Here is a 15297-nt window from a genome sequence, read left to right as displayed (position 1 = left end):
AGAACACATGACCAGTAGCAGCTTGTACTACTGGACCACCCTGTCCACTGAGGGCTTGACTGAAAGATGTGGTTTACTCCCGGGATCAGAACCCATGACCAGAAGCAGCTTGTACTACTGGGCCACCCTGTCCACTGAGGGCTTGACTGAAAGATGTGGTGACTCCCGGGATCAGAACCCATGACCAGTAGCAACTTGTACTACTGGGCCACCCTGTCCACTGAGGGCTTGACTGAAAGATGTGGTTTACTCCCGGGATCAGAACCCATGACCAGTAGCAGCTTGTACTACTGGGCCACCCTGTCCACTGAGGGCTTGACTGAAGAATGTGATGTTGATTATTGTGATGGAAAGAAAGAAATTACCACCACAAACTGTACAAACGATAGAGATATAAGCATATACTACTTCGGGAAAACATGGACACTCAAAATACCGTGAAAAAGTTTGACTGGAATGCTGACTGGAATTTGACACATCAGTGACAAAAAATGATGCAATTTCCTATTTTGACTTGTGCCATATGTTACCATGTTTTTTCCTGTGAACAGTTGACTTGGCTTTGCATGTGTTTGTAATGGGTGCCACCGGTGGGGCAGGATATGCTCACCTTTTCACAAACATCATCACTATTTGATAGCAACTCATCTGAGCATGCTAATAATGTAGTCAAAATCATATAGTGCACTACACTCTTTGAAGAGATTTCACATGATTATGAAAATGGTTTTTGGTGCTTTTATTCAATCAAAGTACCATATTAACATACCGGTACCAAAAGGACTGCTTCAAAAGAGAGTTGCCATATAGCTGAAATAATGCAACGTTAAGTTTGAACTCACTCACTCACTCACTCAAAAGAGAATTTTAATATTCACAGATCGGCTGTAGGATCTGAACACTTCACACCAGTGATTCAATGCAAAAGAATTTTACATCATAACTGAAAACAACATTCATAGGTAAACAGGAAATATTGTGCATCTGCAGATAATGAACACTTTGTTGTCAGGAATGTTTGAGAGTGCCACAAGAGGAAATGTCAGGGTTTATATACAAACATAATCACACACTTCATGTAATTACAAAGCTCATAAGTCTGACTTGTATCTCATGTTTCAAGCATAAAAACACTAATTCTTAGCTATCCAAGGAATCTGTTAAAACCGTTGCTCAGTCGCTCTTACAAACTATACCCAAGACGATGAATGAACGGTACATTATGCCTAGTCAGCAGAATTACAGATGTATCAGAGCAGCCCGTAAAACTCTCAGGATCTCACAAACTAGTGGTCAATAGTGTGAGCACATTGAGAGGAGGTCTTCTGTGGTGGTCACCCATCACACTGTTTATACTCAACAATTACACAAATTAGTGGTCAATAGTATGAGCATATTGAGAGGAGGTCTTCTGTGGTGGTCACCCATCACACTGTTTATACTCAACAATCACACAAATTAGTGGTTGATAGTATGAGCATATTGAGAGGAGGTCTTCTGTGGTGGTCACCCATCACACTGTTTATACTCAATAATTACACAAATTAGTGGTCGATAGTGTGAGCACACAGAGATGAGGTCTTCTCTGGTGGTCGCCCATCACACTGTTTACACTCAACAATCAACATCGCATCTGACCTTTTTCAGAAGCCTTCTATTACAAGCATGTGGTAGTCTGGAGCTATTCTGGCTAAGAATCCTAACACTGCATTATATACATACACAAATCACGGAAAACATATGTTCTTTTAACATTTTCCAAATATTATGACATTGCAAAAAATAATAATTCAAAGACCGTTCTTTCTTCAAGTACCACACTCATAGAGTTCAATCCATGAATACAATATTTTCCTTTACACAAAAACTCCGGAAAACAATAATGCCCTAAAACACTTAGACCAATTCCTTCAGCGCCACACAATTCCAGGAATCATGCCAATAATGCTCCCTTTTCTCTACAGGTGTTAATTATTCGTATCCCTCACACTCACATGCTAATTGTACCACCGCCACGTGGTGATTATAACTGTGGCCGCAGGCTGGTGTGATGTCACTACCAGATGGCGCTCTACGTCACTGTCAGAGCGTAAGTGGTTTCCCAGGTGGAAGTCCTACCTACCTGGCAACTCGTACAGGGTATTGAAGATCCGGAAGCGGTGCTCGTCCATCTGAACAAACTTGCTTGGATAGAGTGCCTGGATTTCCTGCCTGTGAATAAAATATTGAGGGGAATCATAACGGAATTTAAACATGATTTCACTTCAAGATGAATGAATTTACATTTGATATGAAAAATAGTTTTGAGGTCTTACAAATATCTTTTACTTTTTTTATTAAATTAAATTTCTTTAAATATAATGTCGGTGCTGGAAACAAGACAAAAAGTGGGCTGGTCTTCCAGCTGAAGTACAATTTTGATATTGGAGATATAATGATGCCTTAACGTTTGAACTGGTTTCTCTTAAAAAGCACAATAATATAACATGGTAATGGCATGATTCAAAGATGCACTAGGGCATCATTGTAGGTCAGGGGTATAAAAATATATCTATGTTGAAAACATGAAAAAAGCAATATTTTCTCAGAAAATCCACTTTTTGAAATCAACTTTGCACTGCACCTCTCCTATTGGTATAGAAATGGTACCACTAATCGGAAAAGAATCCATGCAGTAGTTTTCAAGTTATAGGTCACATAAATGTTGAAATAAAATACAATTCTAAGTTCAAAACATGAAAAAATCATATTCTTTCGGAAAACACACATATCAAAATTATATTTGCACTGCACCTCTTCTATTAGATTGGAAACTGTACCCTGAATTAAAAAAGAATCCATGAAGTAGTTTTCAAGTTATAGGTCGCACTTACAATTAAGTAAAAACATAAACATAAGTAAAGTCAAAAATAAAAAAAGCTGGGTTTTTATCAGAAAATCCAAATATTCAAATCAAACTTTGCACTGGACCTCTCCTATTGGTATAGAAAGTGTTCACAAAGTTTGAAAAGAATCTATGCAGTCGTTTTCAAGTTACAGGTTGCACACAAAATGTCCACAGAAGGAGGGACAGATGGACAGAATCCCTTGGTGTAACAATTGGCTACCCCACATGGTCAGGTCAGGGGTGTTATAATGCCCATGGGGGCACGGGTGGCCCAGTCGTCTAAGGCGCCGCGATTCGCTGTGCAGAGTTGCGTCCCTTTGGCACGCCAGAAACCTATGATTGTGAGTTCGAATCCCGGTTCGCCCCGATTATGTTTCTAGGTTTGTCAGCACCATACCCGTGCTCGTGGGTTTCACCAAAGTGGTAAACGTCTGAGACCTGCATCACTTCGGGCTTTCCTCCCACATTAAGCTGACACGCCGTGATATGACTGGAATAATGTTAAAAGCGGCGTTAAACCCAACTCACTCACTCACTCACTCACTATAATGCCCATACTGATGTCTCAGGGACATGAGGAATATTGAAACATAATCCACATATGCAACATTTACTTTTCAGATCAGAATGAACATTGCAAATTATGATTTGTGATGAGACCACTATATTTGTCCTGATGAAGTTTGCTGACGAGCAAACATTTGCAACATCTCTTCATATGTAATTTGACACTTTTGACAATTAAAGGAATAAAGCCCCTTTTATTCTCCTGTTTTATTTTGTTTTAATTCTGCACTCCATTATAAAAATAATGGTATTTAACTGTCCAAGTATGGACCAGGCAATCCAGTGATTGATATAAGACACCTTCATGTTATGACATGCAATCAAGCAAGTGACTGGGCCACCAGACCACCAGATATACATACATTTGAAAAGTCAACTATCATGTTATTGAGTGAGTGAGTTGTGTTTAAAGCCGCTTTTAACAGTATTCCAGTTATATCACGGAGTGTCAGCTTCATGTGGGAGGAAAGCCCAAAGTGATGCAGGTCTCAGACGTTTATTTCTTCGGTGAAACCCACGAGCACGGGCATGGTGCTGACAAACCTAGAAACATAATCGGGGCGAACCGGGATTCGAACCCACAATCATAGGTTTCTGGCGTGCCCAATGGACGCAACTCTGCACAGCAAATCGCGGCACCTTAGACGATGGGGCCACCCGTGCCCCCAATATCATGTTATTGAGGTAATCCAACTGACAAATCTTAGTTCAGAACAATGTCTTTCCTTTGTGATAAAACTAACTCAAAGTTTGCAAATTTGATATCAAGTCAACAATTCTCTGAATCTCTTGTCCTCGTCAGAATTCCATATTTCTCATTTTGCCTCAGATCATGGGATAGGGGTCAAGTAACTCTGATAAAATGAAATTCCTGTCTGGCCTCAACAAGAAAAAATAAGAATGAATACACAGACAATAAACATAGAAAAAAAAACATATTATGTCTCAAAACAAATGAATCTGATGCATTTATTTCACTGCGCAATCAAAACAATTCCTCAAAAACATTAAAAAATCTCATCCACAAAATCCTTCTTGAGCAAGCATCCATGATCTGAGAACTCATCCACATTCAGAAACAGCCACCTAAACATGGGTACTATCCAACCATGTGTTACAGGGGAATAGAACCTGCACAAACACCCAGAGAGAGCTGACAGCTGGCCAATAACAACAGTACTGTGCTAAGCCAGCGTTGATGACCAGGTGGCCTAAGTGACATTTAAACACCTGCCACCAGCCTACTGATATTTCCACATCTGTCTACTCATAAATAAACGCAATCAACATGTGAAAAATATGATGGTGTGTTTATTTTTCCTCATGCAAAAAATGATATATTCTGTCTCCCATACTGACTTTCAGTGATGATGGATTGAGGCTGGGAGGGCTCAGAATACTCCCAGGAAGGTCCACGTGTCTAGTTCTTTCGATGGACATGTTTTTAAGAAAGAGATATGCCAAGTTTTTTTCTATTTAGCTCATCCATTATTCGGTCAATCCTAGTGTTTTTAGCCCAGGTAGGACCTTTCTGTTTGCATAATTCATAGGTGGTCTTATTATACCACATACAAATAACGTCTCACGTGAAGAAAAGAAATGTGTCATTGGTATGGAATAACAGAAGGAACACACTGTTAATGTCACCAACATCGCTAGTGATTGTGGACCATCATCATCATCCCCACCATGAACATGCATGACTTCATCTTCATCATCATCATCATCATCATGACCCTCATCATCATAATCACAATCACCGTCCACTAATCATCATCATCATCATCATGATCTTCATCAACATAATCACAATCACCCAACACTAATCATAATTATCATCATTATCATCATGACCCTCATCATCATAATCACAATCACCCTCCACTAATCATCATCATCATCATCATCATCATGACCCTCATCTTCATAATCACAATCACCGTCTACTTATCATCATCATCATCATCATGACCCTCATCTTCATAATCACAATCACCGTCTACTTATCATCATCATCATCATCATGACCCTCATCTTCATAATCACAATCACCGTCTACTTATCATCATCATCATCATCATCATCATCATCTTCATCACCCGTTATAACTAATTAACTAAAGTTGAAGTGTGAATATCAAGGATCTGAAACATTGAAATCAGAACTTAATAACAGTTTAGAATTAACTGCAAAACATATAGAAACATTTTCGTAGCCAGAAATCTAAGTCTGTTCACGTGGGCAGGCAAAGCAGACTTGGCATTATCTGTGCCGGCACTGATTCATCTCTTAACAAGGCCGAGGGGACAGGCAGGAACAGGATGGGCCCGGTCTGTGTGGGTAGACCAGCCTCAGGTAGCAGACATCTACTAGCAACTGTACCTGTCTACGTTCATGCTGACTGTCCAAGCCCCCTTCCCAGCAATGTCTATTTATGCCAAATTACATTATTCTTCTCTATAGACCTGAGAATATCCTGATAGTGTTTTGTCTATTTTCATTTCAATTTGAACTCTGGCCAAGAAACATTTATGTGCATGTCTTTCCTCAACAGATGCTCTTGATAGATTTGGGGTTAATATTCATTATCGTAATTAACATCAATCAGTTCATGAGGCTGCTCATTGTTAACTCTTGGCATAAAAACATTAAAGGGTCTATCCTTGTTTCTTTAAATGGACACACTAAAGGAAACTAATCCATGACGTCAAAAACATTCAGGATGCAATACGATGTATATCTCAACATTGAGGATGTAATACAATGTACATCCTAACATTAAGGATGCAATACGATGTATATCTCAAATTGAAGATGCAGGATGGTGTATATCTCAAGAGTCAGGGTGCAATACAATGTATATCTCAACATTGAGGATGAAATACAATGTACATCTTAACATTAAGGATGCAAAACGATGTATATCTCAAATTGAGGATGCAGGATGGTGTATATCTCAAGAGTCAGGGTGCAATACAATGTATATCTCAACATTGAGGATGAAATACAATGTACATCTTAACATTGAGGATTGAGGATGCAGGATGGTGTATATCTCAACATTGAGGATGCAAGATGATGTATATCTCAAATTGAGGATGCAGGATGGTGTATATCTCAACATTGAGGATGCAAGATGGTGTATATCTCAACATTGAGGATGCAAGACGATGTATATCTCAAATTGAGGATGCAGGATGGTGTATATCTCAAGAGTCAGGGTGCAATACAATGTATATCTCAACATTGAGGATGAAATACAATGTACATCTTAACATTGAGGATTGAGGATGCAGGATGGTGTATATCTCAACATTGAGGATGCAAGATGATGTATATCTCAAATTGAGGATGCAGGATGGTGTATATCTCAACATTGAGGATGCAAGATGGTGTATATCTCAACATTGAGGATGAAAGACGATGTATATCTCAATAATCAATATGAAATACAAAATATACTCACCAACAAAAGAAACATGAATACCATACATGTTGGTTAATATATGAAGAATTACTCATATTCACGAGATATCAGAGAGTGTCTGCCCGGAGACCGGCAGGTTGATTGTTGAATCCCTGGTTTCATTGCACCAAAAGACCCATTTACAATCGTAGCTTTTTCTTGAGCCCAGTTTGAAGGCACGATGCTCAAAAAAGCCATCCAATGAAATTAGACTAGAGCAAGAGAAAGTGTGTTCTAATTCAGAGATAGCAGCAATGGTGGTGGTGTAGTGGATACAGCGTTCGCCCAAAGAGTGGAAGGTCGGTGGTTCGATCCCCAGTTGCGTCATACCAAAAGACGTTAAGATATGGTACTTATTCTTACCCTGCCTGGTGCTCGGCATTTAGGGGATAGCAAGGACTGGTAGGCTTGGCAGTCAGTACACTGTCTCTGAGTGGAGTATCAATGTTAAACCACGGTATGGTATCTCAGTGGGCTAGCACTATGAAACTGGCATTAGTCAGACTAGAGCATGCATGCATGCACCATTTCACCTCGACCCGTGAAGATTCCGGGGTAGAATAGGTCTTCAGCAACCCATGCTTGCCGTAAAAAGTGACTATGCTTAAATTGTTGTAAAAGGCGACTAACGGGATCGGGTGGTCAGACTCGTGACTTGGTTGATGCATGTCATCGATCCCAATTGCGTGGATCGATGCTCATGACATTAATCACTGGATTGTCTGGTCCAGACTCAATTATTTACAGACCGCCATCATATAGCTGGAATATTGCTGAGTGCGGCGTTAAACAACAAACCAACCAAACAACCATGTGACCTCACCTTTCCTCTACACCACAGAGCCCGTAACAGTGTAATGAGAACGAGTGTGACCATTCCAGTCTTTTTTTCTTTTGAAAAAGGATCACATCACCATCTATAAAACATTAAGGGTTGTAACAGAATAATATTATCTATTTCTAAAACAATTTTTAAGATTTTATTCTTACTCTACATTTTCCTGTCATTATCTATTTATGGCTTTGCATTATCTTATTCATCCAACCTTGGTGACCTCTGACATTTGACCTCCCTTCTGTACCACAAGTGTGTCCGGCTATCTCTGATATCAATACGATATCATTAATCTCCCATATCTGGCATGATAACAAACATTCTTTTCATCTTGTCAAGGCCTACATATGACATTTACCATTTTTCTCTGCTGTCCAACAAATCATTTAAGGGAAGTCATATGCCACGTTTTATGTAAATCAAGCCCAGACATCTTGATGTGAAAAAATACACAACAAAACAGACTCTAGCCGAGACCTCATTGCACGAGTGTTAATGATTAGCTTAACGATCTCGTGTCTGGTCGGGTGTCCATCTGATGAGCGCCACCTGGAGGCAAATGAGGACAGAGACACTGACACGCGACTTGTTCAACATCTGAAAGAGATCTCCCTGTCTGCTTTTGAACCACACCAGACACTTGGAAGGTTAATGAGATTAAATGTAAACAAAGATGTTTGTTTTTGGTAAACAAATTCAATTAATCTGTCATCATTTCAATTACTATCAAAGGTTTTAACATTTAATGGATTTCTTTTAAAAAAATTGTCTGTTTAATATCATTCAGTTTGTACGTCTGTGGTGATGAGTGAAACGTTTGTGGCATTCACAGTACACATTACAACTTCCTTCAAACAATTTTACACAGTTATACATAACAATTACACTATATTTACGGTGAAAAACCGACATGTTGTCAAATATGTTTATCTCAAAGAACAAATAGATATTTTCATGAGCTTCACTACCCAAATGGATCATATGATGTCTATTTATAGACCACATACATGACTACGCCCCACAGTGAGTGAGTGAGTGAGTTGGGTAAAACGCCGCTTTTAACAGTATTCCAGTTATATCACAGCGTGTCAGCTTAATGTGGGAGAAAAGCCCGAAGTCATGCAGGTCTCAGACGTTTATAACTTCGGTGAATCCCAAGAGCACGGGCATGGTGCTGACAAACCTAGAAACATAATAGGGGCGAACCGGGATTCGAACCCACAATCATAGGTTTCTGGCGTACCCAAGGGACATAACTCTGTGCCCCCGTGCCACCCGTGCCCCCAATATCATGTTATTGAGGTAATCCAACTGACAAGTCTTAGTTCAGAACAATTCCTTTCCTTTGTGATAAAACTAACTCAAAGTTTGCAAATTTGATATCAAGTCAACAATTCTCTGAATCTCTTGTCGTCGTCAGAATTCCACATTTCTCATTTTGCCTCAGATCATGGGATAGGGGTCAAGAGGCTCTACAAAAAATTAGGTCTGTATCTGGGCCCACAATCCTCAGGAGTTACATTTGTTTTGACATCCATCTATCATTGTAAGGATAAGAATTTATGGATGAACAACTTCTTTATTACAATTAAGAGCAACGTTTCTCACACCATTAGAACCTACACCGAAAAGTAGCTCTTAATTGTAATAAAGAAGTTGTTCATCCATAAATTCTTATCCTTACTTAGTACTCCAACTTCTAAATGCCTATCAAAGAAGTCATCTATCATTGCTTGATTTGTGTGGCATACACAGCACCAAGTTTCACCAAACCCTACAGTAAGTTACGTTAATAACGAACTGATGGATATAACAAACTTATTTTTGCTATACATATATGCTGTATATATATATGCTTATAACAAACTATGGTTACAACAAACTAAAATTTGTGGACCCTTTAAGTTCGTTATAACAGTAGTTTACTGTATTTATTTATTCGATGAAAATCACCAGGTAACATTAACTGCATATTAGCCAAAAAATCTGATTTTATCATTACATCATATTGTCAGTCTGTTGTACAGTGCTTGCCGACTTAGATACCATGCCACAGTTTAACATGAATACCCCACTCAGACACAATATACTGACTCCGAGCCGACCAGTCCTTGTTTGAGCCCCTTAATGCCGAGCATCAGACAGGGTAACAAGTACCATATTAAACCGCTTTTAGGTATGACACATTAGGGGATTGAACCGCTCTTCATTGAGTGAATGAGTTTGGTTTTACGCCGCTTTTAGCAATGTTCCAGCAATATCATGGCGGGGGACAACAGAAATGGGCTTCACACATTGTACCCATGTCAGGAATCGAACCTGGGTTTTCGTCATGACGAGCGAACGCTTTAACCACTAGGCTACCCGACCCCGCTGTTCAGCAGGAACCTTATCCACGACACCACAGAGATGTTGGCTTCAGTCTGGGATTTATGCCACCATTTTCATTTCTCCTATCTCTAATTTACCACACAATTCCTCTTGCTGACGAGTTTAATTTGACTGCATGGCTATTTTTGGCATCATGCCTTCAAATTGGGCTCAAAACATTGCTATGGCACCGTCCAAGGGTCTAGTATGTCTTGTAAGAAAATGGACGTATAATATAATGCCTTGGATAAATGAGGAGTTTTGATGCAAACAAATTGAAGGTTGTTTGGGTCATGAAATGGAATGTCATACTGTTTGACTACATAAAGAAGACCCGAGAAGATGCAGATTAGAATTGGTTTTCAGCAAGCCGTGCTTGTCGTAAGAGGCCACAAAGGGGATCAAGTGGCCTGTATAAGTTGGCATGCTGAACAAGGGAGATAGTTCTGTGGAGATACAACTTCTTTATTACAATGACAGTGATGTTTTGGTGTAGCAACTACCACCGTTATAAAGCAAGTGATCAGGTGGCCAGGCTTCACATACGGGTATGTGGCAGGACCCGTGGAGATCCGGGTGGAGACTAGGTCTTCACCAACCCATGCTTGCCTTGAGAGTCAACTATGCTTGCCGTGAGAGTCAACTATGCTTGCTGTGAGAGTCAACTATGCTTGCCGTGAGAGTCGACTATGCATGCCGTGAGAGTCAACTATGCTTGTCGTAAGAGTCGACTATGCTTGTCGTAAGAGCTAGGTAACAAACGGGATCGGTGGTGATGCTTGCTGACTTGGTTGATGCATGTCATTGTATTCCAATTGCGTAGATCGATGCTCATGATGTCAATCACTGCATTGTCTGATCCTGACTCGATTATTTTCAGACTTCTGTCATATAGCTGAAATATTGCTGAGCGTGGCGTTAAACAACAAACAATACAAACCATCAGACGAACATACTAGATTTAGGTCACATGGCCCTCTACACAGAACCATGAGATGGAATCTATAGATGTTATTGCCACTGAAAGCCACTGCAATAGTTGAGACTTTACATAATACCAAACTTTACATAGACCTGATTTACTTAGACCTGAATACCATTTTACTTTAACTAAGGATTAATTATGAAACATTCTGAAATCATCCTCGCCCACACCCTCACTCATGCAATCTCTCATCCAATAACCTCATCCTTTACCCAACCCTCTCACAAATGAAATCAGGTCAGCAAGTTCAATAACATACCTTTTTATCAACATTTATTCCAAAATAATTCCTACCTGTAAATTGCATGATAATTTAGAGGACAATTTGCAAAACATTCATTACTTTTCTTACAAACACACATAAAGACAACTACAACAATCCTCCTTGAAGGATCCCCATGGAACCGCTACATGTGTTGATGTTGCGACTGCACCCGCTGCACGACTGCACTCCATGACCCCGTGACGGCACAATGGTGGCCTGCAGTGCCTCATCGTAGGAGTGCACGGCCAGTTACAATGATAATGTTGGATAAATCACAGGATGGCGCCACAGCCAGGAGGCACGTGCTTGAAAGATTGTAAATGAAACGCTGACAGATGCAAATTACAACAGAAGCAAGTAGGCCATCCGGGTGCTGGAACCTACAAGAACAATGCTAGGTTTGATACTGGTAATTGTGTGTATGTGCCGGCTGGTTATTACGACCTTGTATCACATGGCAACTATAGACTTGGTATCGGATGGTGGTGGACATATGTCTTAAAGGCCTCATCTTCATTGTGTTTGCGTAATATCATCATCATCATCATCATCATCATCACCACCATCATCATCACCATCATCATCGTCGTCGTCATCATCATCATTATCATCATCATCACCACCATTATCATCATCATCACCATCATCACCATCATCACCATCATCACAATCACCACCACGTTTCAAAATATAGCACAGCTAACAAAATTTGCTTGCTTTGGAAGAAACATAGACTAACATTTAGTCTCTGAAATCTTATGTTACACAAGATCCTTCTTGACTCTAAAAAAAAAAAAAATTCCCTATGCTGATGTGGAATAGAGCTAGCTTGAGCTGGCTAGACTTGCTTTTGTATGCATTTCTAGATTATGTTTTTTCATAAAATAAATATATTCCACGGTCATGGTGCAGGACTAGAAGAAACACAAATGCACTTGGTGCAACAAGACAGGAAGAACACTGTTACTATGTTGAAACCCTGTGAAAGCAACCAACAATTTTGGAAAAGTACAATCAACATTTTCTCGAATATGACATTAGAGCACAATTTAAACTTAATTCAAGAATGATTATTAACCAATTGAGCAGGACTTGCCACATGGAATTAAGTGAGTAAGCTTTGATCAGCTTTTAAAGGACAGCTGATCCTGGAGGGAGCATACACAACCAAGTCACCAAACCTGACCACCCGATACAGACCAGAGACAATTATTGCTGACTGTGGATTAAAAAAGCATCCACTTTCTCACAAAATCAACAACATAAAGTAGAATAAACATTGAAAATAAAAGTTGCCAGTTACGTTATTCTGTATTCTCCCAGACCAGTTTTAGCTCTTGCTATATGACCTTGACCTTGACTGATCTGGGACTGGCTGTTCTACTTGAATTAGATTTTACTGATCTTCCATCACCCAGTGTATATATATCCTTAGTCCGTCATACAGACCCTGAAACAAATATATCCAATACGGCCCATGAAAGTCTATAATGTTTGGCAAGTCTAGATTACTGCAGTATCAGGGAAATGAAGAAAGTCCCTGGGTTCCTTTTCATTATATTTTATAACTATAATTTAACAACTGTTTTTTTTCTGTAAAATATGTTCATTTCAGAGACTGAAGTTAGCCTAATATATGTTGAGTCCAGTGTGAATACCATGATGCTATGTTAGCTTATTGGTCAGAATACATGTGTACCATCATAGAGAGGACAAATGAAAAAACTGGAAAATCAATGATTTATTTAATCAAATCATATTTAACAAACATATTCCAACCCCCCCCACCCAAATCAACAGAAGGCACATCCCGGGCCACATTTAGTGTACTGTGCCTTATGCTGTTCATATTTGATAGGAACATGCACAGCCCCAGCCATAACATTTCCGAGCCCCTAATGGGATTCGTACCTACTAATCCTACTGGTCCAGAGTCGAAAACACCTTGTCCAAAGACATTAACTCCATTGGCAAAATGAAAAGTTAAGGATGTGATCTGTGGGATGACTCCACGTCCTGGTACACATGCAGTACGCAAACAGGCACACCAACTTCCATAATGACCTTGACCTTACAGAGGTCAGTCGTAACATCATGAGTTCAAGGCCTCACCCCAGAACGATCTTTGCCAAGTTTCTTTCCCTAAACCAAATACCTCTTCAGTTATCATGTCAACAGTTACATATAGAAGACAAAACCTTGAGAGTGAAGCTCACCGTTGATATAATTAATAGTTATGTCAAAATGATTCCTCAAGCAGGACATGACAGATAAAGGAAACATGATATCCATGAGATGTCTCAGCAACTTGTGATTTCACAAACAAAACACCACATCAGCAGTAACCACATGCAACAAAACCTTTCAGCAGCCAATTAATCTTGAAAGAATGAGCTGACACGTTGCTGAACTAGGGACAAAAAGTAGAACTTCACCAACAATTTCTTGGAATCAAATATGCAGTAAATCATGAAATATCATGGAAGTGTTAAGTTTCAAAAGAGATTTACTCAAATATTTCACCATCTTTTATCATGAATATCCCTGTGCATGTTTACAGTGATATCAACTCTGACTTCTCAGCATACCTTTCTTGTTACTCAAGCAATAAATAAAGACACCTGTGAACTGACATAACACAATAAATAAAAAATTACCATAAAGTCTCAGTTAAAGTCACGTCCTGGTATTGTTAATTCAAATGGTGACAAATCCTCTGTTAGTTGTGACTCAGCCCTGACACGGGGGCGGTCGGGTAGCCTAGTGGTTAAAGCGTTCGCTCGTCACGCCGAAGACCCGGGTTCGATTCCCGACATGGGTACAATGTGTGAAGCCCATTTTCTGGTGTCCCCCGCCGTGATATTGCTGGAATATTGCTAAAAGCGGCGTAAAACCGTACTCACTCACTCACTCACTGACACAAGCTGTGAGACATTATTGTCAGGGATCAACTTGCTAGGAGGTTTTGTGTATTTGTATAAACTACTCGCATAAACTCATAGAACACCCAATTCTTTCATATCACTTTAACTAATCTGTCATGCCATGACAGATCAACAGTAGTATTACCTATGAAAGAATTTGGTGGTCCTAAGTTTCTTGAGTGGTATATATAATTCATTATGATGATATATATATACAGTAAACTACGTTTATAATGAACACGCTTATAATGAACTGACAGATATAATGAAGTTATTTTTTTATCCCAGCCATTTGCTGCATATATATTAATAATGAACTTCGGTTCATTAACGAATCCCTTTCTGTTCGTTATAACCAAAGTTCACTGTTGAGTGTCAAAACAAAACAATTGAATAAACAGTGTTTCAAATTAAGAATAATAGGTCAAAGGTTCCTTGTCAAAAATTAAGATTAAGGATGTTCTTAATACAAAATATTCAGAACCCCAGTTCATATCTTGAATTGACCGGAAGATGACTTCATGATGACTTCATGAATTAACTGTCATTTAAGTAGTGGAAGAATGGAGAATCTCTAGGAGTACCCAGTAGTCACAGCAAGTGGTTAGTAAAGTTAGGCAAAAAAGAGTCTTTATATGTTTCTCCTCTTTTGGTTTGGCCTAAAATGACACGACGACATGTCGGGGAAAGCAGCTCTTTTAATTCTGAAGGAAACACATAGTTGTCCTTTTTCGCAGCAGTTCATTAAAGTTCAGTACAGTGATGTCAACTGCATGCACTAAACAAGCCCAAAAGGCCTTATTATCTCCCATACACACAGACACAGACACAGACACAGACACACAGACACATGCAACATGTACATTCATTTTTTTAGGAAAGCAGGTCAGAGTTACCCGCCCTTGACTAAAAATCCAGGAAATATGAAAATAAAAAAAGCCTGATCCGGGTTGAAAATGGCACAGGCTGGGACTAGAACCAGAACACTATTGGGAACC

The 15297-nt window shown here is 39.4% G+C and overlaps 1 protein-coding gene across 7 annotated transcripts in view; it reads right to left on the bottom strand.

Annotated features, from left to right (window-relative positions):
* Positions 1-15297, bottom strand: part of LOC124139372 (cytosolic purine 5'-nucleotidase-like) — a 210343-nt gene that overhangs the window by 36828 nt on the left and 158218 nt on the right. For all 7 annotated transcript variants that reach the window (XM_046506397.2, XM_046506393.2, XM_048402595.1 and 4 more), the window contains one exon: positions 2123-2211. In XM_046506397.2, the coding sequence (XP_046362353.1) occupies positions 2123-2211 (89 nt within the window). The remainder of the gene's footprint in view (positions 1-2122; positions 2212-15297) is intronic.

Source organism: Haliotis rufescens, unplaced genomic scaffold, assembly GCF_023055435.1.
Source record: "Haliotis rufescens isolate VD_foot unplaced genomic scaffold, xgHalRufe1.0.p SCAF_27, whole genome shotgun sequence".
Classification (NCBI taxonomy): Eukaryota; Metazoa; Mollusca; class Gastropoda; order Lepetellida; family Haliotidae; genus Haliotis; species Haliotis rufescens.
Note: the sequence above shows the minus strand (reverse complement) of the source record. Positions and strands in the feature narration are given on the sequence as shown.